This window comes from Carcharhinus amblyrhynchos, chromosome 22, assembly GCF_965287045.1.
Source record: "Carcharhinus amblyrhynchos chromosome 22, sCarAmb.v2.hapA, whole genome shotgun sequence".
Classification (NCBI taxonomy): Eukaryota; Metazoa; Chordata; class Chondrichthyes; order Carcharhiniformes; family Carcharhinidae; genus Carcharhinus; species Carcharhinus amblyrhynchos.
In genome coordinates, this window is record NC_137345.1 from 5,420,569 (window position 1) to 5,446,086 (window position 25,518).

Here is a 25,518-nt window from a genome sequence, read left to right on the forward strand (position 1 = left end):
GCCTATTTCCTTCCCTAAAGGACATTAGTGAACCAGATGTGTTTTTCTGACAATCGACAATGGTTTCATGGTCATCAGTAGATTCTTAATTCCAGATATTTTATATTGAATTCGAATTCTGCTGTCTGCTGTGATGGGATTTGAATCCAGGAACCCAAAACATGAGCTCAGTTTTTGGGTTAATAGTCTAGTGATAATACACTAGGCTATTGCCTCCCTCAATGGTGGAACTAAAATATCCCTTGGCTTTATTTTGAAGAGAAACTTTAGGGGAGTCCTTCCCAGTGTCTGCACGATTATTTAGCCTTCAGCCAATTTTAGTGGAGATGGACTATCTAGTTAGTGTCTCACCACTGCTTGTGGGAGCTTACATTCACTGCCAGATTTCCTACAATACAATGGCTACACTCCAAAAAACACTTCACTGGCTGTAAAGCACTAGGGGATATTCTGCAATCCTGAATGTTGCTAGATCATTGCAGGTTCTTTCTGTTTGATTAAAGCCAGATTATGCAGCCATGAATCATAGCTGCTTTGAGCCATTCTCAATGGAAAGGCCACCTGCAGGGGTGATTTGTGATTTGTCACACAATGGAGTCTAGATTATTTTATTATTAGACACGGCCATGTAAATCCAACCCAGCATTCCCGCTTAATCACTTCGCGAGGAATTTGCCAATGAACTCACTCGTTTGTGATGTCTATCAACGGATTTCCCTGTCTTAGCTTGGAATCAGATTTTACCTTTCAAACACTTCAAATGCTTTTGAGAATTTCAGAATTGATTGAAATAGATACTTGGCAGCATGGTGGCAGAGTGATTAGCACTGCTGCCTCAGAGAGCCAGGTTCCCGGGTTCGATTCACGGTGTGAGTCACTGTTTGTGCACATTCTCCTTGTGTCTGCGTGGGTTTCCTCCACGTGCTCTGGTTTCCTCCCACAGTCTGAAAGATGTGCTGGTTAGGTGCATTGGCCATGCTAAATTCTCCCTCTGTGTACTCAAACAGGTGCCAGAATAAGGCGACGAGGGGATTTTCATAGTAACTTCATCGCAGTGTTAATGTTAGCCTACTTGTGACAACAATAAATAAGCTTTAAACTCTTTTTCCAGTGTTTTTCTCACCAGGGCCTGTACGAACACAACATAGGAGGCTCTCTGTCACTGCAAAAATGACAAGAGGCCAAAAAACAGAAAGCCCACCCCGTACACGGCACCTACCGTTTTTGCAGGGGTTAGCATTGAGGCAGGTTATGTTTTGTGCCCCTGTGTTTTGCAGAGGCAGCTGCCTTCACTTAAGTCAACTGGTGTGAGAGACACAAAGAGCGGAGATTAGGCCAGATAGGGTCAGATCTAAATTTTGTGGAGTCATTTGGGGAGGTAGGGAACCCCTTGTCACATGGTCCCAGGAGGACTGAATGGCCTCCTCAGCACCACGTCGTTCCATGATTCTGTCAACTCACACTGAATGTCATCCGGAGACTGAACGATAGCATTGCAGCATCCTACAGTAAACCAAACACTACCAACTCCCTGCCCTGCCGGCCAACGCGCTTTGGTGAATTGTTTTAAAAAGCAGTGAATTTAAAAGCTCTGGAGAAACCATCTGGCACAAAGGTTTCTTGCTCTGCCTGGCAGGGTTTAAGTTTGAAATGTTTTGGGTGGTGAGTTGGGGAGCCATCAATGGATTCCGAGTTCGGCCGGGAGTTTGCGACTTCGCTCGGGCACGGCTCGTAAGATCCCGCCCATGGCCAACGGAGAATTCCGTCCTGCGAGCCTCGCCCATCCCGATTCCGGAGTGAATCCAGGGCAGGTGAGGTGCCTGACTGCAGCCCGGTCGGTGGCTAAGGGGAATCATTCCCCCCAAGTCCCGGCCTCCAGCCCCACATGAGGTGAAGATTCCAATATCTTGTTTAAGGAGGTAATAAATTGTGCTCAACTAATTGGAACAAGGAACGTTTGAATGAGGTAACAGGCACACAATTCCTTGGCAGATCGGGCTGATTCCATGATGAAATATAGCTGACACCTGGATCTGGATTTAGCAGCAAGGGGGGAACCAGTTATTGTTGCTGGCACTGCCATTACTTTCTCATTGGCATGTCTGCCTTTCACTCTGTCAGGGATTTATTACCCTGGCCTACATCTTCAGGCAAATGTTTAAGATGCAGGAGGTGCAACACTGTCATTGCAATGCATCAAGCATCGGTGCATGAAGGGCTCCCCCTATGTGCAGCACACAGAAATGCAATCTAAATAGAAACAGCATCTATCGAAAGGTCCCACGTGACATGTCAACTTGGTCTTTCCATGTCCGGACACTTTAGGAGCTTTCAAGCCATTATTGGATAGGCACATGGAGCACATCAGAATGATAGGGAGTGGGATAGCTTGACCTTAGTTTCGGACAAACCTCGGCACAACGTCAAGGGCCGAAGGGCCTGTACTGTGATGTACCGTTCTATGTTCTATGTCCTCATGCTGGGATCTTTATTCCAGTTGATTTCGCTTTATTTATTAGTGTTCGAATCTTGCCATGGCAGATAGTGGAACTTGAATTCAACAAAAAATATCTGGAATTAGGAATCTACTGATGACCATGAAACCATTGTTGATTGTCGGAAAAATCCATCTGGTTCATTAATGTCCAGAGGAAGAAATTATTTATTAGGCTTACATTAACACTGCAATGAAGTTACTGTGAAAATCCGCTAGTCAGCACACTCCAGCATCTGTTTGGGTACACTGAGGGAAAATTTAGCATGGTCAACACACCTAACCAGCATGTCTTTTGGAATGTGAGAGGAAACTGGAGCACCCGGAGGAAACCCATGCAGACACGGGGAGAACTCCACACAGACTGTGACCCCAAGCCGGAAAACAAACCCAGGTCCCTGGAGCTGTGAGACAGCCGTGCTAACCACTGTGCCAACCTTTTATATTTCAGGTTGAGATTTCCAACAAGCAATGTTTTTTTAAATTTGCTTTTGGCTCCATAATTAGTGCCCCCTCCGTGCTCTCTCTTTCCATTTACCCTTTCCAGTCCAAAGGTGTGCGAGTCAGGTTGATTGGCCATGCTAAGTTGCCCCTTAGTGTCCGAGGATGTTTTTTTAAATTCATTTGTGAGACATGGGCGTCACTGGCTGGCCATTTATTGCCCATCCCTAGTTGTCCTTGGAGGGCAGTTGAGAGTCAACCACATTGCTGCAGCTCTGAAGTCACATGTAGGCCAGACAGGGTAAGGACTGCAGATTTCCTTCTCTGAAGGACATTAATGAACCAGATGGATTTTTTCCAACAATCGACCAATGGTTTCATGGTCATCAATAGATTCCTAATTCCAGATATTTTTTGTTGAATTCAGGTTCCACCATCTGCCATGGCAAGATTCGAACCCAGGTTCCCAGAATATTAGCTGAGTTTCTGGATTAATAGTCCAGCAATAATTCCATTCAGCTATCGCCTCCTCTAATGTGTAGGACAGGGGAATTAGCTGGATAAATGTGTCGGGTTAGGGGAAAGGGCAGGGGGTGGGCCTGGGTAAGATTCTCTGTCGGTGAATCAGTGCAGACTCGATGGGCTGAATGGCCCCCTTCTGCACTGTCGGGATTCTTTAATTCCATGGCACTTTCTGTTTATTTGTTCCTCTGTCCCTTTGTCGTGCTCCCTGTTTCTCTTCTTCATGGTGGGGGTAGGAGTGATGATGGCATAACCAAGGGGTCACCATCTGAGGATACAGAGTAAATCTTTTGGGACTGAGTTGAGGAGGGTGGGATTTTACAGCCTTGCTCATCCTGAAACCGTTAAGTCCCGCCTGAGGTCAGTGGGTCTATCCGTGCTCTGCGCTTGTTTTCTCTGATTCCTGTGGTGGGTGGGACGCTAAAATTCCGGCCAGAGAGTGGTTAAGACTATGGAATTCACTGCCACAGAAAGCAGCAGAGGCCAAAGCATTGTGTGCTTCCGAAAAGGAGATAGGTATAGCTCTCGGGGTGAAAGAGATCGAAGGATATTTGTGTGGAGGTGGGGAGAATGCGGAATCAGGCTATTGAGTTGATGATCAGACATAATTAGAACGAATGGCAGAACTGACGTGAAGGGCCAAATGGCCTCGTCCTTGATTTGGTTTGATTTATTATTATCACATTGAAAAGTATTGTTTCTTGCGCGCCATACAGACAAAGCATGTTGTTCATAGAGAAGGAAAGGAGAGAGTGCAGAATGCAGTGTTACAGTCATAGCTGGGGTGTAGAGAAAGATCAATTTAATGTGAGGCAGGTTCATTCAAAACTCTGACAGCAGCAGGGAAGAAGCTGTTCTTGAGTCGGTTGGTACATGACCTCAGATTTTTGTATCTTTTTCCCAATGGAAGAAGGTGGAAGAGAGAATGTCTGGGGTGCGTGGGTTCCTTAATTATGCTGGCTGCTTTGCCGAGGCTATTGTCTGTTCCTATTTTCAATGTTTCAATGTTTACTTCCCTACCTCTCTGCCTCTGTCTCTTTCTCTCTCACTCTCCTGTGTATCTCCCAGCTCCATTGCTCTGATCTTTTTTCCATTGCTTTTTTTTTCTCTTTGCCTCTGCCACAAGCAGTCTCTCCTTTTCTTCCTCTGCTCATTCTATTTCTCTGAATTCCTCCTGGCTCATTCACCTATCTTTCATTTTACACCAGATACTTCCTGCGCTGCCTAATGTTGCAGCATTTACCCCTTTTGCTTTTGCTTTGAACAGGAGGATCTGACTTGCTCAGTGATCTGTATGAGTATACAGGAGCACACAGAAGGAGGACATTCGGCCCATTGAATCTGCACTGACTCACCGACAGAGCATCTTACCCAGGCCCACCTGTGGCCCTATCCTCATAACTCCATGCATTTATCTGGCTAATCCCCCTAACCTACATACCCTATGAAGCAGAATTTAATGGACAGTAACAAGTCTCACAATGCCAGGTTAAAGTCCAACAAGTTTATTGGTAGCATAAGCTTTCGAAACGCTGCCTCTTCATCAGGTGAGTGAAGGGGCAGTGCTCCAAAAGTTCGTGCTACCAAATAAACCCGTTGGACTTTAACCTGGTGTTGCTAGACTTCTTACTGTGCCCACCCCAGTCCAATGCTGGCATCTCCACATTATGGCATTAATGCCAGAAAGAGCTTACAGATAGCGAATTGATGAAGAATTCCAAAGGTTTTTCCAAAGCCAAGACACTTGGTTGTATATTTCATTGGGAGTGACTATATTTGTGGGTTATTTTGGGTATTAAATGGTCCTTATATTTATTTGAACAGCGTTCCAGTAAAACGTTACTTTAATCATTATGTTATTTGTTTAGTTCGTTCCCTGTTGATTAAGTAAATAATTTGTTAATTGTTCACTTAAAGCGAGTGTCCGATCTTTCTGTTAATGAACATCTGAATGTGAATGAAGAATAGTTCGCACACCTTCCCAAACACTTGTAACGAATTGTGAAGTGAGGTATTCCTCTTTGGGGGATTAGACATGGCTTCTCAAAAGGGGCCCAGTCCCTGCGTCATAACAATATGAAAGCTCCTGTGGAGAAGGACAGGGGAGTTTTCGCCCTAGTTCCCGCTGGGGGTCCACGGTGGCCCAGTGGTTAGCACTGCTGCCTCACAGTGCCAGAGGCCCCGGTTCAATTCCCGGCTTGTGTCATTGTCTGTGTGGAGTTTGCATGTTCTCCCTGTGTCTGCGTGGGTTTCCTCTGGGTGCTCCGGTTTCCTCCCACACCCCAAAGATGTGCAGATAGGTGAATTGGCCATGCTAAATTGTCCTGAACAGGTGCCAGTGATTTTCACAGTAACTTTGTTGCAGTGTGAATGTAGACCTACTTGTGATTAACAAATAAACTTTTAACTTTAGTATGCTTACCGATATTAATCCCTGAATCAGCAAAGGATAAAAAAAAATCTGGTCAATATCTTATTAATGTGCATAGATTAGCTGATGTGGTTCTTACATTATGACTTCAAATGTACTGTACTGACTGTGGATGCTTTGCGGTGCCCTGAGATTGTGAAAATGTAAGTACGATGAGTGAGATTCTCTGGCCTCCCAGCTGTGTATTTCTTGCCAGCGGGGTGGTAGCGCACAGTTTACTTGTGGCGGGATTCTCTGTTTCCCCCCACTGTCAATGGGAATTTCCATTAATGTTACCCGGGAAACCTGTGGATAGGGGTGCGCTGCTGCCAGGGTCGGAGAATCTCGTCAGTGTGAACAGCTGGAGAATTTCAGCCGATATCTTTATTTTACCCTTGGGAAGGTTTGCTGGCTGCAGATTTCCACATTGGGCTGAAGATGCACAAATCCCAAAGGCCATGTTGGTAACTGTCCTGGCTGGGGACTGATAAATGTACCTGAAGATGTAACTGTGAAAATGTTACTCTAATTACTGATAATTACTGCCCACTTTCCTCTCCAGTATTGGCCAAACGTCTCTTGTTAAAACTGCTGTGCAAAATACAGTTGTTGCTTCTTCGCTGGTAGATGCAGTGTAATTTGGATGAGTGTGAGGTTATTCAGTTTGGAAACATAAACAGGAAGGCAGATTACTACCTGAATGGCTGTAAATTGGGAGTGTGCAGTAAGACCTGGGTGTCCTTGTGCATCAGTCGCTGAAGGTAAGTATGTAGATGCAGCAGGCGGTAAAGAAGGCAAATGACATGTTGGCCTTCATTGGGAGAGGTTTCGAGTACAGGAGCAGGGATGTGTTGTTGCAACGATACAGGGCCTTGGTGAGGCCACACCTAGAGTGTTGTGTGCAGTTTTGGTCTCCTTTTCTGAGGAAGGATCTTGTTTCTCTTGAGAGAGTGCGGCAAAAGTTTTACCAGGCTGATTTCAAGGATAGCAGGACTGATGTATGAGGGGACACTGACTAGGTTAGGATTATTTTTGCTGGAGTTCAGAGGAATGAGGGGGGATCTCATAGACTCTTATAAAATTCTAACAGGACTAGACATAGCCTTCATAGCGAGGGGGATTGAATATAAAAGTAGGGAGGTCTTGCTGCAGCTGTATAGGGCATTGGTGAGGCCGCAGCTGGAGTACTGTGTGCAGTTTTGGGCGCCGCACCTGCGCAAGGATATTTTGGCCCTGGAGGGAGTGCAGAGGAGGTTTACTAGGCTGATACCGGAGTTGAGGGGATTGAGCTATGAGGAGAGGCTGAATAAACTAGGCTTGTACTCATTAGAGTTTAGAAGAATGAGGGGAGATCTCATTGAGACGTATAAGATGATGAATGGGATGGATAGGATAGAGGTGGAGAGACTCTTCCCGCTCAAAAAAGACAGTAGGACTAGGGGGCACAGCCTCAAGATAAAGGGGAGGCGGTTTAGAACGGAGTTGAGGAGGAACTTCTTCACTCAAAGGGTGGTGAATCTCTGGAATTCTCTGCCCGTTGAAGTGGTGGAGGCTGCCTCGCTAAATATTTTTAAGAAGCGGGTTGATGGGTTTTTGATAAGAGAGGGGATTAAGGGTTATGGGGAGAGGGCGGGAAAGTGGAACTGAGCCACAACAGATCAGCCATGATCTTATTGAATGGCGGGGCAGGCTCGAAGGGCTAGATGGCCTACTCCTGCTCCTATTTCTTATGTTCTTATGTTCTTATGTAGACAGGGTAGATGCAGAGAGGATGTTCCTGACGGTGGGGGAATCCAGAAGCAAGGGTCACAGGATTCGGGCTAGACCATTTAGGACAAAGATGAGGAGGCATTCATTCACCCAAAGAGTGATGAGCCTGTGGAATTCATCATCACAGGAAGTAGTTGATGCCAAAAACATAAATGTATTCAAGAGGTGGCTGGATATAGCACTTGGGGCAAATGGGATCAAAGGTTATGGAGAGAAAGCAGGATTAGGCTATTGAGTTGGATGATCAGCCATGATCGCGATGAATGGCAGAACAGGCTCAAAGGGCCAAATGTCCTCCTCCTGCTCCTATCTTCTATGTTTCTATGTCCTGAACACTGGGGGAGGTCTATGTTAAGGGGACATAACGATTGTAGTCAGAGCTTTCTCTTTAACCAGCTCTCCTGCCTGTTCCACAGGTGGCAGTGCTAGGCATGGACAGCACCATCACCCTCTGGCAGTTCCTGCTGCAACTTCTTCTGGAACCCAAGAACGACCACCTGATCTGTTGGACGTCGAATGACGGCGAGTTCAAGCTGCTCAAGGCAGAGGATGTGGCCAAACTGTGGGGATTTCGCAAAAACAAACCCAACATGAATTATGATAAGCTGAGTAGAGCACTCCGATATTATTACGACAAGGTACGGGGTATTATTTAAACTAGCTGTTTGTGTTGCACTGTCTGAGACAAAGAAGGCCATCCTTTTTATAACCATGTTCAATAAAATTGGAACAGGAGTAGACCATTCAGTCCCTTGAACTCTCTCTACATTCAATATGGCTGATCTTCAACTACATTTCCTGCCCACTGTCCCTATCCTTTAACTCCCTTAACTGTCCAAAATATTACTGATCTCAGTCTGGAATATATTTAACGACTGAGCACCCACAGCTTTCTGGCGATGCCCTGGCAGGTGGGGGTAAGACCTGGTGGAGGATCTTTCTATGTCAGTCTGTGCCTGACAGACGCACAGCAGCGGGCATGGAGGGACGTGGGCTAAGACCCTCTCATCACAGTGCTGGGTCTCTCCGTCTGGCCCCCTGCGATCCCACCCCACTCACCTTGTAACTGAGACTTTGTATCTGGGCCTCTGCCTCGTCGAACTGCAGTACCAGCAGTGGCCACCGTCCCTGGTGACACTAGAGAGCTGATGGCTGTTGATTGGCTGGTGTCTCTCAGAAGCAAGACATCTGTCCTGCACCAGGCTTCCTGGGAGTAATTTTTCCACATAGGAGGCAGGAAGCCTGATAATAGGAAAGTCAGTGACTAACTAGGTCTTAATCCCACTGGGCTTCCCAGAAACAGGCATGGCAGGGTTGCCACTGGTTTTTAAGTTTGTGGATAGATCCTACCAATGAGGGTCATGATCCCATGAAATCGTGGCCTTGATCCGTCCATGTAACTGAACCTTACCAGGGTTTCAAGAGGTGGATTATGGGAAGAGATAACATAAACTGGATTTGTATTCCATGGAACATGGAGGGAAGGAATGATTTGATTCAGGTTTTGTAATTTGAAAGGAATTGATGAGGTAGAGAGAGATAAACTTTCTTCGACAATGGAAGATAGCCTTAAAATCAAAGACCAACCACTTGAGAGAGAGAGAATAAAAGCAAATTAGCAGTGGATGTTGGAAATCTGAAATAAAAAGTCTATATTTAGTGTCACATGTAGACTTACATTAACAGTTCAACGGAGTTACTGTGAAAATCCCCTAGTTGCCATACTTTGGCCCCTGTTCAGGTATACTGAGAGAGAATTCAGCATGGTCAATGCACCTAATCAGCACGTCTCTCTGACTATGGGAGGAAACTGGAGCAACCAGAGGAGACCCACACAAACACGGGGAGAATGTGCAAACTCTGCACAGACAGTGACCTAAGCCGGGAATTGAACCCGGGTCCCTGGCGCTGTGAAGCAGCAGTGCTAACCACAGTGCCACCGTGCCACCAACCCAGTGCTGGAAAAGCTCAGCCTCTGTGAGTTAACATTTTTAGCTGAATATGACCCTTCTTGAGAAGAACTATTCTCAGAAGCAGTTCTTCTTTGGAAGAAGAGTCACATTGAGTTTGAAACATTAACCCCCTCCACAGATGCTGCCTGACCTACTGAACATTTCCGGCACTTTCTGTTTTCATTCAGGAAAGAAGTTAGGCAATATTTATTTTTGCAAATGAGGGTAGAATGGTAGGAGTTGTTGTCAAATGTCTTTACGGTACAGCAAATTGAAAGGAAGTGTATCATTCAATCCAGTTTTGGTTTCACTTTTGCCCATGAGCAGAGCACACACGCACAGCTCTGATATTGTTAAGTTTTCTACCTTTATATAAATGTTCTGATGTACCTAGTGTAAATAAATGGAACCACAAAATGTTTATACAATTCCTAATGAGGGATTGGTGCCTCTATCATTGTAACAACATGACAGAAATGTCAGATCACTTAGCCCATGAAAAGTAACGAGTGCCAACTCAATTAAATCTGTGACCAACAGGTTTTTTTGTTAACCAAGGGTATAAAAGGATATGGAGCCAAGATGGGTGGATGGAGTTAAGATACAGATCAGCTATGATGTTTGCGAATGGCGCAACCAGCTCAAGGGGTTCAATGGCTTCCTCCTTGCACCTATGTGCCTAAATTTTACTTTTCCAGCACTGGGGTACCTCAGTGGCTAGCACTGTTGCCTCACAGTGCCAGGGACCTGGGTTTGATTCCTGGCTTGGGTCACTGTCAGTGCGGAGTTTGCACATTCTCCCATGTCTGCGTGGGTTTCTTCCGGGTGCTCCGGTTTCCTCCCACAGTCCAAAGATGTGTGGATTAGGTTGATTGGCCATGCCAAATTCCCCTTTAGTGTCAGGGGGCTAGCTAGGGTAAATGCATGGGGTTATGAGGATAGGGCCTGGGTGGGATTGTGGTGGGTGCAGACTTGATGGGCCGAATGGCACTGCAGGATTCTATGAATTCTTTTCAAATTACAAAGACCTCAATCAAATCATCCCTTCCCCCTATGTTCCATGGAATACAAGTTCAGTTTATGTTATCTCTCCCCATTATCCACCCTTTGAAACCCCAGTAACGTTCAGTTACATGGAGGGGTTAGGGCCACAGTTTTATGGGGTTATGACCTTCATTGGTAGGATCTGTCCACCAACTCAAAAAGCAGTGGAAACCCTATTGGGAATTCCAGCCTTTCCTCTATGTAAATTGTTCAACTATATTCAAAGTCCTGCTGTAATTCAAAAAGGACAGGCATGCATCTTGGCAAGGTGAGAGAGAATTTTAGGAGTGCATATTTCTTTCTTTCATTCATCCTGCCTTTTTTGTTTGTTTAATCTGCAGAACATTATTAAAAAGGTGAATGGACAGAAATTTGTGTATAAATTTGTGTGCTACCCGGAGATATTAAACATGGACCTCAACACGGTGACCAGGGCTGAGAGTGGGGTAGAAACCAGCTCACCTGAAATAAATCGGCCACTGAAGGACAAGGAAAACCACAGCCAGGAGAAAGCGGCCTCGTCCTCCAAGATCTCCAGCCGCAACGATTACATCCGCTCGGGGCTCTACTCGTCCTTCACCTTGAACTCATTGCAAACCAACCCAAACATCTTCAAGTCCATCAAGATCGAGAACCCTGGTGAGAAACTGCCCGAGGAGAAGAAGAAGAAGCCACCTCATCAGGAACCAGTGACCGTCATTAAATTCGTAACCAACCCGCCTAAGAGGCCACCGCCAGTCTCTGTGGTAGAACCTGCAATAGTGCCCTCAGTCGCAGTGACCTCACCAAAGTTGGAGTTAATGGAAGAGTCCTTGTCTGTGCCAAACATCGTAGCGTCTTTTACCTCTACTCCGCCCGTCTCCTCTATCTCACCCTCCACGCCTCTGCCCTTGAGCCCTGGCTCGCCCCTTTTAGCCTCCCCCTTGGAGCCACCTGCTACCTTAGCCATTGAGACTGAGCTGGCCGCCAGCCCCTCAGACGACCTGACACGGCCTCCTGAGCTCTCCTCGGATGGGGAAGATCCGTCGTTGGACAATTCAGAAACCAGGCATCAGAAGGGCAGGTCAAAGAAGCCCAAGGGACTGGAACTGACTCCGGCATTGGTCATTACCAGCAGTGACCCAAGCCCCCTGGCTTTACCAAGTCCTCCCCTCCCAGCAGCTTCACTAACACCAGCCTACTTAACACAGGTCAGCCATCCTGAACTTTCTTCAGACCAGTGTTTGGTTAATGGAATTTCAGATCCAAGACCTAATTAGCAGAGCATTGTTAAAGGAAATAGGAGCAGGAGTAAGCCAAACTTCCCCTTGAGTCTGATCCTTCATCCAGTATACCCCACAGAATCTCTACAGTGCAGAAGGAGGCCATTCAGCCCATCAAGCCTGCACCGACTACAATCCCACCCAAGCCCTATCCCTGTAACCCTATATATTTACCCTGCCAATTCCCCTGACACTAATGAACAATTTAGCATGGCCAATCCACCTAACTCACACATCTTTCGGACTCTGGGAGGAAACTGGAGCACCTGCAGGAAACCCACGCAGACCCGGGGAGAACGTGCAGATTCCACATAGACTGAAACCCCAAGCCAAGAATCGAACCTGGGTCCCTGATGCTGTGAGGCAGCAGCGCTGACCACTGTGCTCGTAACTGGTTCCATACATCAACTCAACTTTCCTGCACTGTCTCCATATCCCTTAACCCCAAAATATTACCAATCTCTGTCCTGAATCAACTCAATGACTGAATGTAGCCTTTTGGAGTAGAGGATGGCAAAGTTTCACAAACCTTTGAGTGAAAAGAGTTCTCCTCCTCTCAGTTCTAAATTATCAACCCCTAACTCTGAAATTGTTACCCACTGTTCTAATACTCCGGCTATGAGGAACTCTCTACAAAAACCAGCTCAACAGTAAAAACCAAATCAGCAAAATGCCTTCATTTTAAAGGGGTACAAATGCTAAACTTTAAATTGTAAGTAAAACTCCTGATTCCCTAAAACCTGTCCACCATCTACAAGACACAAGTCAGAAGTGTGATGGAATTCTCACCACTTGTCTGGATGGGTGCAGCTCCAACAACACTCAAGAAGGTTGACACCATCCAGGAAAAAGCAGCCCACTAGATTCCTATTCCTTGCACAACCTTCAATATTCACTTTCTCAACCATTGAAGCAGAGTGGCAGCAGTGTGTACCATCTGCAAGATGCACTGTAGCAAGTCACTAAAGGCATCTTCCATAGCAACTAACGAACTGACAGCTAAATTTTCCAACGTTCCGCAGATAATGGAAAGCTCCTAGCAGATAGGACAATAGCAAATGTGTCTCCTGAAGAAAGTAAGGAGAGAGAAAGCAGGAAACGATTGGCCAGTAACCTAACATATGTCATAAGGAAATTACTGGAATCTATCATTAAGGAGATTATAGCTGGTCACTTACAAAATCTCAATGAAAATCAGGGAGAGTCAACATGGTTTTGCGAAAAAGGAAATCACGTTGACCAACTTGAGGGGGTGGCAAGCAACTTAGTTAAAGGGGAACCTGTAGATATGCTGTACTTAGAATCTCGGAAGGCATTTGACAAGGTGCCACATCAAAGGTTGTGACACAAGATAAGAGCTCATGGTGCATGGGGGAAATGTATTTGGCAGGAGGAGTAGAAGGCAGCAAATTATTTAAATGGGGAGAGATTGCAGAACTCTGAGGTACAGAGGGATCTGGGTATTCTGGTACATGAATCACAAGAGATTAGCAGCAATGATTAGGAAGGCAAATGGAATATTGCTGATTATTGCCAGGGGAATGGAAAACAGAAGTAGGGATGTTTTGCTACAGTTATACAGGGCATTGGCGAGACCACATCTAGAGTACTGTATATAGTTTCAGTGTCCCAATTTAAGAAAGGATGTGAATGTATGTTAGAAGCAGGTCAGAGAAGATCCACTCAACTAAAACCTGGTTTTGTGGGAAGGGGTGTTATTTTGCCATGAAAGGTTGGATTGGATAGGCCTGTATCCATTGGTGTATAGAATATCGAGAGTTGATCTTACCGATTTGTGAAGAATGCATACGGCATGCTTGCCTTCGTTGGATGGGACATCGAGTATAAAAGTTGGCAAATTATGTTACAGTTATATAAAACATTGGTTAGGCCACATTTGGAATAATGTCTCCAATTCTGGTCACCACACTGCCAGAAGGATGTTGGAGACTTTGGAGAGAATACAGAAAAGGTTTACCAGGATGTTGCATGATATTGGAGGGTATTAGCTATGAGGAGAAATTGGATAAACTGGGATTGTTCTCCCTGGAAAAATGAGGAGTGAGAGACAATCTGATGGTCAAGGTGATCGATGAGGGAATTAAGGGTTATGGGGAGCAGGCAGGTAAGTGGAACTGAGATAGGATTTTCAGTTGCACCCTCTCCTCCCCCCATGAACAAGTTCAGGTCTTTGAGACAGAAAGATTTCCAGACTTCCTTTGTATGAAGAGTACTTTCTGACACAATCCATAGAGTGCTAGATCAGTGAATTTGATCTTTTTTCTGTAGTTAGTTCCAATTCCAATCTTTTGGGATTTTTTTTCTGTTTCAGACTCCGTTCTTACTGACTCCAAGTCCATTACTCTCCAGCATCCACTTCTGGAGCACCCTTAGCCCTGTGGCCTCGCTTAGTCCTGCCCGAATGCCTGGAACCAGCACTTTATTTCAAGTAAGTATTGGTTATGGGATCTGTAGTATTCAGGTGTTTGTATTGAAAGGGCTAATGCATAGGTCTGGAGGAACAGTACCATGTGTGTGATGATGCAAGAGAGAGAGAATCAGGTGACTGGGAGTCTAGAGGGAGAAAGTTCTTGTCTCAGACTGAATAACATTGTATATCTGTGGATGGTTTTGTTTATCCAATAAACGGGTTTTTGTCCCGTCTTTTCAGTGTCTCTACAGCCAATCTCTAGCCTGTCATAACCAACATACAACATGGTGGCAGGGAAGGCAACTTCCAAAAACTTTGTAAATCTGTCCTGAATAAAGGTGCTACAAAAAATACTGAAGACTTTGGTAAATCTCCAAAAGCGTTCCATAAACGATATGGGGTGGAATTCTGCCAAAAAAATTCTAAGTGTCAAATTCGTGTGAACACTGGAGTAATTAGCGATGTATTTTTTCAGTGGGAGTTCAGACAAGAATTTCCTGGGTTGTGTCCCCTGGGCATTGGCACTTTGCCCCTTGGGCAGTTGCTGGGACATAGGTGGCACTACCAGGGTGCCCATGCCAGTAGGCACCATCCCCCCCACTGCCCAACCAGCTGGAGGGCCCCGATTAACCCCCTTCCACTCCAGCAGGGTCTCCCACCAGTTCCCCAGAGACTTCAGTCCTGGGCCCGTTAATCAAATTTAAACTAGAGGGAAGTGTTTATTAAATCACATCTGTGCCGATTTCCAACGCGGAACAGACACCGCCCGAAATCTGACGCTGGGAGACGCTATCATGGTGGGACGTATGCGTGAATCCCATGCATCGACCATCGCGCAATTAATGCAGTGGGAAGGGAGAATTGTGGCCATGGAGTCAGAGAATGGGTAGGAAAATATCAACAGTTCAGCTTGCTGAGAGTGACATCATAGCACATGGCAAACCCTGACCCAGCAGCAAAGTGAAGAGCCAAGTGAGATTGAGGAGGATTGAGCAAAATTTTGAAAAGGAATCAGAATCTTCAGATGAATGATGCAGAAAGATGGACGTACTGGGCAAATTTAATTTTTAGCGAGTGTGAGTTTTGATTCATTCCACAGTGTGGCTCCAAAGGCAGTGTGCGGAGACCGTATGGTAATAATTGGCCAACAGAAATCAGCTTCTGAGACACGATTCCCAATGGAAGGAAAATGGCGATCAGGGATTATTTCGAGAAATTCTGCAGAGTTTTGGAACGGTTACCAAAAAGGGGTTAAGTATCTGCTGGGGAAGGCTGGTCAGTGCAGGGAAAGCTCCATTACTGCAAAACAAGGACAACAAATCAAGACAAACCTCCTCAGAGCTTAAAACGGAGAAGGATTCCTTGGCAGCCTGACTTGGTCAGATGGAAAGAACAGATCAAACAGAGAAGGAGAGGCCTTCCTGCCCTTCCCTTGGGCAGAAGATCCCGGTGCCAACAAATGACGGGTCCTCCCTCCCACCCTACTGCCATGTTGGGGGGGGCGCGTGGTGTGGGAGCAGAAAATCACCCACACAGAATTGGTCATTGTGGAGGACGAGATTTTTAAGATTCAGAATTGCCGTCAGATCCACCCACAAAGCAGAGACTGAACATATCTCTACATTACTATGTGCTATTAGGGTAATTGCAGCTGATGTGATAGCAAAGTTAAAAGTTTATATATTAGTCACAAGTAAGACTTACCCAGGGGAAGACAACCCCACTGATAGTACAACTAAAACAAAAGGGAATGTCACAGACACCCCAGGGACAAAGACACTTCATGGAACAAAAGTTCAAGGTGGCATCAAACCATGTCAGTGCTGTGGTGCTGGAAAAACCCCATAAACAGCGTTCTACAAGCACAGCACAATGTTTTCATTGTGAAAGATTTGGACGCTTTGGAAAGAGCCTCTGGATATATATATATAGCGGCAGTGACACAGTGATGAGCACCACTACCACACAGCGCTAGAGACCTGGGTTCAGTTCCAGCCTTGAGTCACTGCCTGTGCACAGTCATGATGTGGAGATGCCGATGTTGGACTGGGGTAAACACAGTAAGAAGTCTCACAACACCAGCTTAAAGTCCAACAGGTTTATTTGGTAGCACGAGCCACAAGCGACCATGGAGAACAAACAAGCTTGTGGCTTGTGCTACCAAATAAATCTGTTGGAATTTAACTTGCTCTTGGAGATTTCTTACTTTGCAGAGTCTGTCCCTTCTCCCCGTGTCTGCGTGGGTTTCCTCCGGGTGCTCCGGTTTCCTCCCACAGTCCAAAGATGCTCGGGTTAGGCTGATTTGCCCCGTAGTGCAGGGTAAATACGTGGGGTGATGGTGATAGGACCTGGGTGGGATTGTGATCAGTGCAGGCTCAATAGGGTGAATGGCCTCCTTCTGCACTGTAGGGATTCTATGATAGGCGATAACAAGAGAATCTTAACCCACCCACCCACCCCCCCCCAACCAAGGCAATTAATGAAATGAGGAGCAAAATTCAAGATACACATGCAATTGGGTTGATGGATACATCACTAATTTCAAATTGGATTCATAGAATCCCTACAGTACAGAAGGAGAACATTCGGTCCATCAAGCTTGCACTGATATCCCACCCTATCTCTGTAACCCCATATATTTACCCTGCTAATCTCCCTGACACCAGGGTTAATTTAGCATGGCCACACATCTTTGGACTGTGGGAGGAAACCCGAGAGCCTGCAGCAAACCCACACAGACAAGGGGAGAATATGCAGACTCCACACAGACAGTGACCTAAGCCAGGAATCGAACCCGGGTCCCTGTGAGGCAGCGGTGCTTCCACTACCTCCCCCGGCAGCAAGTTCCAGGCACTCATCACCCTCTGTGTGAGAAACCTGCCTTGTACATCTCCTTTAAACCTCGCCCCTCGCACCTTAAACCTATGCCCCCTAGTAATTGACTCTTCCACCCCAGGAAAAAGCTTCTGACTATCCACTCTGTCCATGCCCCTCATAATCTTGTAGACTTCTTTCAGGTCTCCCCTCAACCTCCTTCATTCCAGTGAGAACAAACCAATTTTCTCCAACCTCTCCTCATAGCTAATACCCTCCATACCAGGCAACATCCTGATAAATCTTTTCTGTACCCTCTCCAAAGCCTCCGTATCCTTCTGGTAGTGTGGCGACCAGAATTGAACACTATATTCCAAAAAGCTTCAACATGACTTGCCAATTTTTAAACTCAATGCCTGGCCGATGAAGGCAAGTATGCCATCTGCCACCTTTTAATTTGTGGAATATCCATTTATATAAATGGTTTCCGTATCATTTGATCCAGTGTCACAGATGTTCCTGTGAAGTAATGTTCTGTGTGTTCAGGGTGGCTGTATAAATGTAAGTTGAAGATGAAAAGTTAAGAAAATGGTTGCGGTAAAGCATGCATCAGTTGAAAATAAAACTGTTTTCTTTTCTCGCAGTTCCCTAATATCGCCAACAGTCACATGCAGATTCCATTGTCAAGTGTGGATGGCTCGTCGACTCCAGCCTCTCTGTCACCAGACCTTCAGAAGGCCTAACAAAACCAAAAACCATGGCTGTGAACAAGGCAACAGAGGGAGTTCCTATCAGAGGCAATGCCAACCAATCAAATTCATCTTTGGTGTCTTCATCGTTGGTAGCATTGATCGCAAGTCCCTGCCCAGAACATGGTATGCTGGGGTAACTATTAGCAACGATAGGATCCATTTTTGTTTCTTGTTTTACATTTGATTTGGAATCCACTTCTTTTGCTAAATCTGCTTAATCGAGAAACTGTGACGAGATCTGATGCTATTTCAATGCAAATGATAAAAGATGGACAACTTTTTTTTGCATATGGCAAAATCTCTGTTATTTGGGTCTCCTGCACTTGTACAGACCTTATTGTTCGACTTGAGGAAGTGATCTCCAGGGACACCATTGCTTAGATCTGCCTTTATCTTCAGTACACTCACTGACTAATGGGTTTTATGGTTGAAGATTATGGATAACTGGAAGTCCATGAGCAGCTCATGTTCATGCCACAGTACTCTTATCAACTTTAACGGACTGTAGCTCACCTGTAGGTTGTGAGCAGCAATTTTCGAAATGGCCTCTCGTCAAATGATACTTCTTGAGGCTCAATTCTGGTCAGACTGACTTCAGGAGGCTGGATCCAGACACCCAGACTACAAATCATTGGAAACTCCTTCCTCTACTGCGGACCTGCCCCTTGTCCACTCTTCGGATCATCTGTCTTTGTGGAATTATAACTGACAAAGCAGGCCCTGTCCAGGGTCCGCTATGTGATGGACTTGTAGAACCTTTGCCTCAGGGCATGCTGCAATTGTGCCTCTGTGACAACCCATTAATACCACTTCAGAGCAGACGGGCAAATGTGCTGAGGAATTCAATTTACCAACCGATCCCACGATACTGCAGCTTTGGTTGAGAAAGAAGCCCTTATCACTTTTCTAGTCATCATCGTTCAGTTCACCTCCAGTTTTGCCTGGCCCTCCATTCAATCTATTTACCCCTCCCCCCTCCTTCATTGTGTCAACCCCTCCAGTTCCAATTCAAGAGTTATGAGGGGCAGCAAGGAATTGAGAACCCAACTGAATCGGTCTTGATCTTATTGGAACGGTGGGGGAGGCTGGAAGGGCCAAACGGCCTACCCCTGCTCCGTCGCCCTATTTCCATCTCTCAGTGCACCTTTCCTTCGACATAGGAAATTCCAATATATTTAACCCTCCATCCCTAATCAGCAAAAAGCCAACTTCAACACTTATTCCGTTTTCTGTTCTGCCATATCCATGGTGTCATTCTCATCGTTGACTAATCACTTGATGGATTTTAAATGCCCCGAGTTCAAAGTTTTGAAAGGAGTTAAATTAATTGTACGGAAGTGAACAGGGAAAAAGCTTGAAGTCATTTTTAAACAACGAGAAAGTTGGAAAGTGTGGAAGCATTCTTTGAAATTCAGCATCCGTCTCCTTTGCTGTTTTTGACACTAGGTGGGTGAAATCTCTTGCGTGCCTGTGTTTTTCTAATAGGGTGTGGGCTGATTTATTAACTGGTATAAAGAATGATCTTGTGTGGGTTTTGCACACACAATATAAGCCCTTCCATGGGTGGGTGATAAAACCTAACTGACTTCTTGCTGTGGGGGCTGGTTATGTCACACCAGTCCACTTCCCCACCAAAGTGGAACCTTTACTGGATCACATCTGCATGTTATATATATATATATAACTGGTGCTTCAAGAGTTAAAAAGAGGGATTTTTGCCTTTGCAAATTTATTAATGGTACATTATCAATTTGGGTACTGTTAGTTTCCTGAATCCTAGCCATATTCTGCACACTGCACTCTGACAGAAGTTAATGCTTTCCATTTTTAGCAGCCAACGTCCGAAGAACTCAGCAGCCTCAACCTGCAAGTGGTTCAATCCATACAACTAGGCCTTGTTCCTATCAACCTAAATCTTTGATAAATATGCTAAAGAGTGTTTCATATTCTTGTCCATAGGGGTAGTGCTGCCGTGTTTTGGAATCGGACGTTATATGAAGGTGCTGTCTGCCCGTTGGGGTCCTAATGGACATAAAGGTTGGCATGATGTGCAGAAGAGAAGGTTTTTGGCCTGGTCTCCTGGCCAACATTCCTCCCTCGAGGAACAGCAGCTATAAAAAGAAAGGGATTAACGGGTCATTTTTCTCATTGCCATTTGCGAGATGCTGCGAGTGTAGAATGATTGTCTTATCTGCCTGTACAACTATTGTCGTTGCACTTAGTTGTGTGAATACACTTTGGAGATGTTCCAGCACTACATCAAAGCAAGTCTCATCAATATTCAAAGCTTTGCTTTGTTCCAATTCTAAACCAAATTGAACTCAAGCTTGGGCCAGATGTAGTTGGGACCTGATGATGCCAGCACAATGATGATGGTGGGAGTTGGTAACACTTCCGAATCAAACTAGTTTTGAGAATGAAAGCACTTTGACTATGATGGTGTGGTCAGATCTTTGGATTTGAATTAATGTTCCCTCTGTTCATCATGGAATAGTGCAAAGGATCTGACAGAAACTGAAACTGTCCAGAGGGTTTTGAGGTGATTGGGCATAAAGTGAATTTAAGAGTTAGCGGAATATAAATGCAATGAAGTTGAACTGAATGGAATGTCGAGCTTTTCCTTAACTTTCAACGAATACAAGAGAATTTAGCCGGTTCCCCGCTGTTTATCGAATGATTCAATCTGCTTGAAGCTGGTTCCAGTGCCGATTGGTGGATGCTGTTTCGCAATTGGAATAAATGTATTCCATTGGCTCGTGCAACCATCAGCAGGACAAGATATTCACTTCCCAACCCCATAGAGAAGGGATTTGGGGTTTTTCCTGATGCTGAGAGAACATTGGCGGGAGCTCTGACACAGACCGCAAGGGTTGTCCGCTTTGCCGACTCCTGAACTTTACATGGATGTGAGCAGGGTGACCAGGGCTCATTTGTTTCACTGAAGGTGAAAGTTCATTGGAACCCTTAAGAAAAAATACCTCCATGACATGAGTGGAGGTAGGGGGCAGGTATCACTGGGGAATGTAGGCTAGCTTTAAACAAAAAAAAAACTTCTTTGGTGTCTTGTTTACATTTTGGAAATTTTAATGTTCACTGAAAGATAAGTCTGGGTGGCTATCAACCAACAGGGGAAACAGTATACTGGCGGTGACCCCGCAGTCTGTAATGACAGATTGTTATGAGAATTGGTCACCATCTGTTACTAGGAGCTTTATGAAGATACTTTTGGACTTGGCATCGAAGTTAACAGGGGCATAGATCTGAAAAATCGACCATGAAACCAACTGATGTAACCACGGTGGCGTGAAATTGGTTGCCATCCGTAATTGAGGGCCCCGTCGTGCTTGCGCCAAGTTCCTGCTCATTAATGCTGCCATCCAGATGGGGTTGCCAAACCTCCAGGAATGTCCTGGAGTCTTCAGGAATTAAAGATTATTTTTCTGGACACTGCTCGGGAGGCAAAAAAAATAATAGGAGTGTTTAAAAGAGAAACTTTTTTTTATTGTTTTCCCAAAAGCGCTTGTTTATTAGTTGCAAAACTATTTGGAGATGCTTTTTTTTTTCTTCAAACAAAGGGCTGTTTGTCTGGGCAGGAAGATTGGAGGTAAGGGGGCGAAAACTCGAGGAATTCGTCCAGTCAAATGTTGGTAACCCTATATCCAGGAGGAGTTCCTCTTAATCTACTGCAAGCACTGATGCCATCCCTCCGACAGTCAATAAACATGTGCCACTCACAAGATAGGGCGTTGGGTATCTCCCATCATCTTGAACAAAGATGGGTGGCCTTAAACCAGGAAGAAAAGTACTTTGGGTGTTTTTTTGCTTAGACGTAATTGAGAAAACTGAATATCAGTGTCAACGATGGCATTCTTATTTAATATACCTATGGCACTTGGGTTTCTAAAGGGAAACGTCTTAATTTCATGTTTATTGATTTTTTTTTTAAGAATATGTAAAGTGTAAAGAGCCATGCATTATTACATCTATGTTACTGAACAGTTAACTGATCAAACCGGGTTTTACCCACAGTGGACTGACCTCCATGTATGGAAAACCTATCTGTGGACATTAAAGTGATCAGAGCATGTTGACACTACAGTTATTAATACTTTATACCTTCAGATTGACTAGTGATTAGTGGAATTGTGTATATAGGTGCTGTTAAACTACATAGTCAATGTAAAGGTGTAATGTGTTTGATCATAAATTGCATTCACATCTCTGCCAGACAAAAAACACTGAGGGGTTGAAATTGTACTGTGTGATATTAGTATGGAATACATAATTCATTTGCATGCAGCTCCTTTTTTTAATCAAAGGCTTTAAGCTACCCTTTTAGCATGTTCATTTATTAGAATCTTATATCACAGGAGGCCATTCAGTCCATTGTGCCTGTACTGACTCTTTGAAATAACTATCCAATTAGTGTGTCCACTCCCCAACCCCCACACCCTTTCCCCATTGCTCTGCAAAGCCAGTTCTTTTTAAAAAATACATCCAATTTTGTTTTGATAGCTAACTCAGATTCTGCTCCAACCTTATAAGCAGTTCTTCCAGATTATAACGACTTGCTGTATTTAAAAAAAAAACATATCTTCTCATCTCCCCTCTGGTTCTTCTGCTGATCATCTAAAATTTGTGTCCTCTGGTTACTGAATCTCCTGCCAGTCAAAACTGTTCCTTCCCATCTGCTCTGAGTTTTAGATTATCTCTATTAAATCCATGGCACAGTGGTTAGCACTGCTGCCTCACAGCGCCAGAGACCTGGGTTTGATTCCGGCTTTGGGTCACTGTCTGTGCGGAGTTTGCACATAGTCCCCGTGCCTGTTTCCTCCGGATGCTCCGGTTTCCTCCCACACTCCATAGATGTGCGGGTTAGGTTGATTGACCATACTAAATTGACCTTAGTGTCAGGGGGATTAGCTGGGTAAATATGTGGGGTTACGGGAACAGGGCCTGGGTGAGATTGTGGTTGGTGCAGACTCGATGGGCTGAATGGCCTCCTTCTGCATGTAAGGAATCTATGAAATCCCCATTCAACCATCTCTCCTCCAAAGAAAACATAAAATCATAGAATTATACAGTGCAGAAAAGGCCCTTCAGCCCATCAAGTTTGCACCAACAATAATTACCACTAAAGTTGTGCTAATCCCATTTCCCATATCCTCGAATTTTATAATATTTCAAGTGCTCATATTTTAAAGTTTGTAAGGTTTCTGGCCTCCACTACCTTCCCGGGCAATGCATTCCCTCTGAGTGAAAAAGATTTTCTCAAATCCCCTCTGAATTTCCTGCATCTTACTTTCAAACAATGCCCCCTCATGATTGACCCTTCAACCAAGGGGAGCAGCTGCTCCCTGCTCACCCTGTCCATACCCAATATGACTGATGTTGCCATGTAACTGAAGTCCCTGCATTTGTTTGTTACTAATGACATATGATAAAGTTCAACCCCTTTTTGGTTTTCATTGCTTTGTGGACTAATGTTTCTGGTGACTGTCTGAGACAAGGAGAAAATGCTGTCCACCAGAACCAATGGACCAACACTTAGCAGAGATCTGGATTGTGTAGCTAAGGACTTTTATCTGTGGTATGGGTGCTGTAGTTAGTTGGAACACTATGCTTTTACCTTTGTGGCTCAGGATTGGAATCCAATCTAGCCTAATGCAATGATGATATCTTTCTCCTGATATTTTCTCTAATGGATCTGGGACACCATTTCCTATCCGGTGCATGTCTATAGCGCACAAATTAGCAATTTGCGTATGTAGTAATCTCAAGGAGTTACGGTGCAGGGTCAAAGAAATGTCACACTGGTTTCTCAAGGGTGCTCCGAGAGCTAGGTCACATTGTTAAAGTAGAGTGTCGGCCCTGCGCTGTTTCCTGGAATGATCAATAAATGCTGGCGGGAGTTTGAAAGGAAAAATGTTCCTTGTTCAACTGTTTGAGAATACTTTAACCATAGCAACAAAATAATTGAATGTGTGCAGGGTGACTTTGTGCTAATCAGCTGAGAACATGTCAGGTCATGTGAGATATTGAAATAATAAGAAGTTAAAGTTCCGATGTTGTTTGTTGACCTTCCATTGATAGTACAATCCAAAATGGTGAAGGGTTTTATTTCAAAAGATCTGTATCTTCTTATTTTTTTCTAAGTCATCAAAAATATGAATATAATTCGCTGAAATAGGACATTTATAAGTTGACATTGACTACAAATAATTCATTCTGAAGAATCTCTAGTTCCTGACTCCATGTCACTCTGACACAATATAACAATGATGTGGAGATGACGGCTTTGGACTGAGATGGGCACAGTAAGAAGTCTCACAACACAAAGTTAAAGTCCATCAGGTTTATTTGGAATCACGAGCTTTCGGAGCACTGCTCCTTCACCAGGTGAGTGCAGGAGAAGCGGCGCTCCGAAAGCTCGTGATTCCAAATAAACCTGTTGGACTTTAACCTGGCGTGGTGAGACTTCTTACGATATAGCAAAGCATTAAACGTCACTATGTAGGTAATCACCAGTGTGTAATGTTCTAACTACGTTGGGGATGGGAGCCAATGGAGCTAGCTGATGTGAGATCCCAATTGCCCCCTTGGTGTACATAAAAAAAAAACCCAATGATACTGTTGTGAGCAGGGGTGGGCTGGCAAATATTTATCCCTCAACCAACATTGCTTTAAAAAAAACTCAGATGTTCACCATCCTTTGGCGTTTTACTGTGTGCAAATGGACCGGTGTGTTTCACATTACAACAGTTACTTGATCATTCTGGGGTGCCCTGAGCTTCTAGACGATGTTAAAGGAAATGTTTCTTCACATACTGAAAAATGCCACATTGGTGTAATGGAGGGCACTTAAAGGGAAATTGGGGTAAAGGAGAGGAAGTTCCACTCTGTGACTCTGTTGCATTTTAACAGAGTGGGCTATATGTATATGAAAATATTCCATTTCTAGAGCTAAACTTGAGCAAAAGTTCTCCGTCTTCACCCCATCCCTCAGAAGGCAGCACAATGATTAAAATGGAACTTAAGGTCATGGCTTATTCACTGTTCACCATAGAATGGGTTTTGATCCATACTTGAATTGGTTAATGCTGTTCAGATGAATGGTATAAAGTGAAGCTTTGGTTATATTATTCTTGCACCTCCTGATAATATAATTCCTGATTTTAAATTGATATGTCTTTTCTTGCCTGAGTAAACTGACTGGGACAGGCTAATGCAAATCCTGCAAAAAAATTATACAAAGTGCTGTTTTTCTTTTAAAAAAACCCCACAAAATTGGAGATATTGTTTTTTCACAAAGAAGTTTAATGGATTGTATTTAAGCTTTGTTACTATATCTTGCGGTTGTTGTAGGTGTTTTTGCCATTTGTGGATTTCTAGGACCCTGCTGTGTTCTGACCTGATTTGACTCAGGATGGTGAATGGTGGAAAATCCTGTTTATTTATGTTGAGAGCAGGGAATTTTAAACATGCAATTATTCAGTGCTCTCTGCCTTTCGATTCCCTCGAAAGACAGGCTGATCGAGACATTTTACACAGACTTTTGAAGAATTGTTTCAGGCAGTTCATTTCAATCATTTTTTGAAATATTACTCACCAGGGAGTTAGTTATGT

The 25,518-nt window shown here is 44.5% G+C and overlaps 1 protein-coding gene across 3 annotated transcripts in view; it reads left to right on the top strand.

Annotated features, from left to right (window-relative positions):
* elk4 (ETS transcription factor ELK4) overlaps window positions 1–24,228 on the top strand; it is a 61,987-nt gene extending 37,759 nt beyond the window's left edge. For 2 of the 3 annotated variants that reach the window (XM_080209728.1, XM_080209729.1), the window contains exons 3-6: window positions 8,054–8,275; window positions 10,975–11,823; window positions 14,228–14,344; window positions 17,785–24,228. In XM_080209728.1, the coding sequence (XP_080065854.1) occupies window positions 8,069–8,275; window positions 10,975–11,823; window positions 14,228–14,344; window positions 17,785–17,883 (1,272 nt within the window). In that variant the 5' untranslated portion in view covers window positions 8,054–8,068 and the 3' untranslated portion in view covers window positions 17,884–24,228. The remainder of the gene's footprint in view (window positions 1–8,053; window positions 8,276–10,974; window positions 11,824–14,227; window positions 14,345–17,784) is intronic. The other variant, XR_013889216.1, reaches the window with a different exon arrangement.
* The last annotated feature ends 1,290 nt before the right edge of the window (window positions 24,229–25,518 follow it).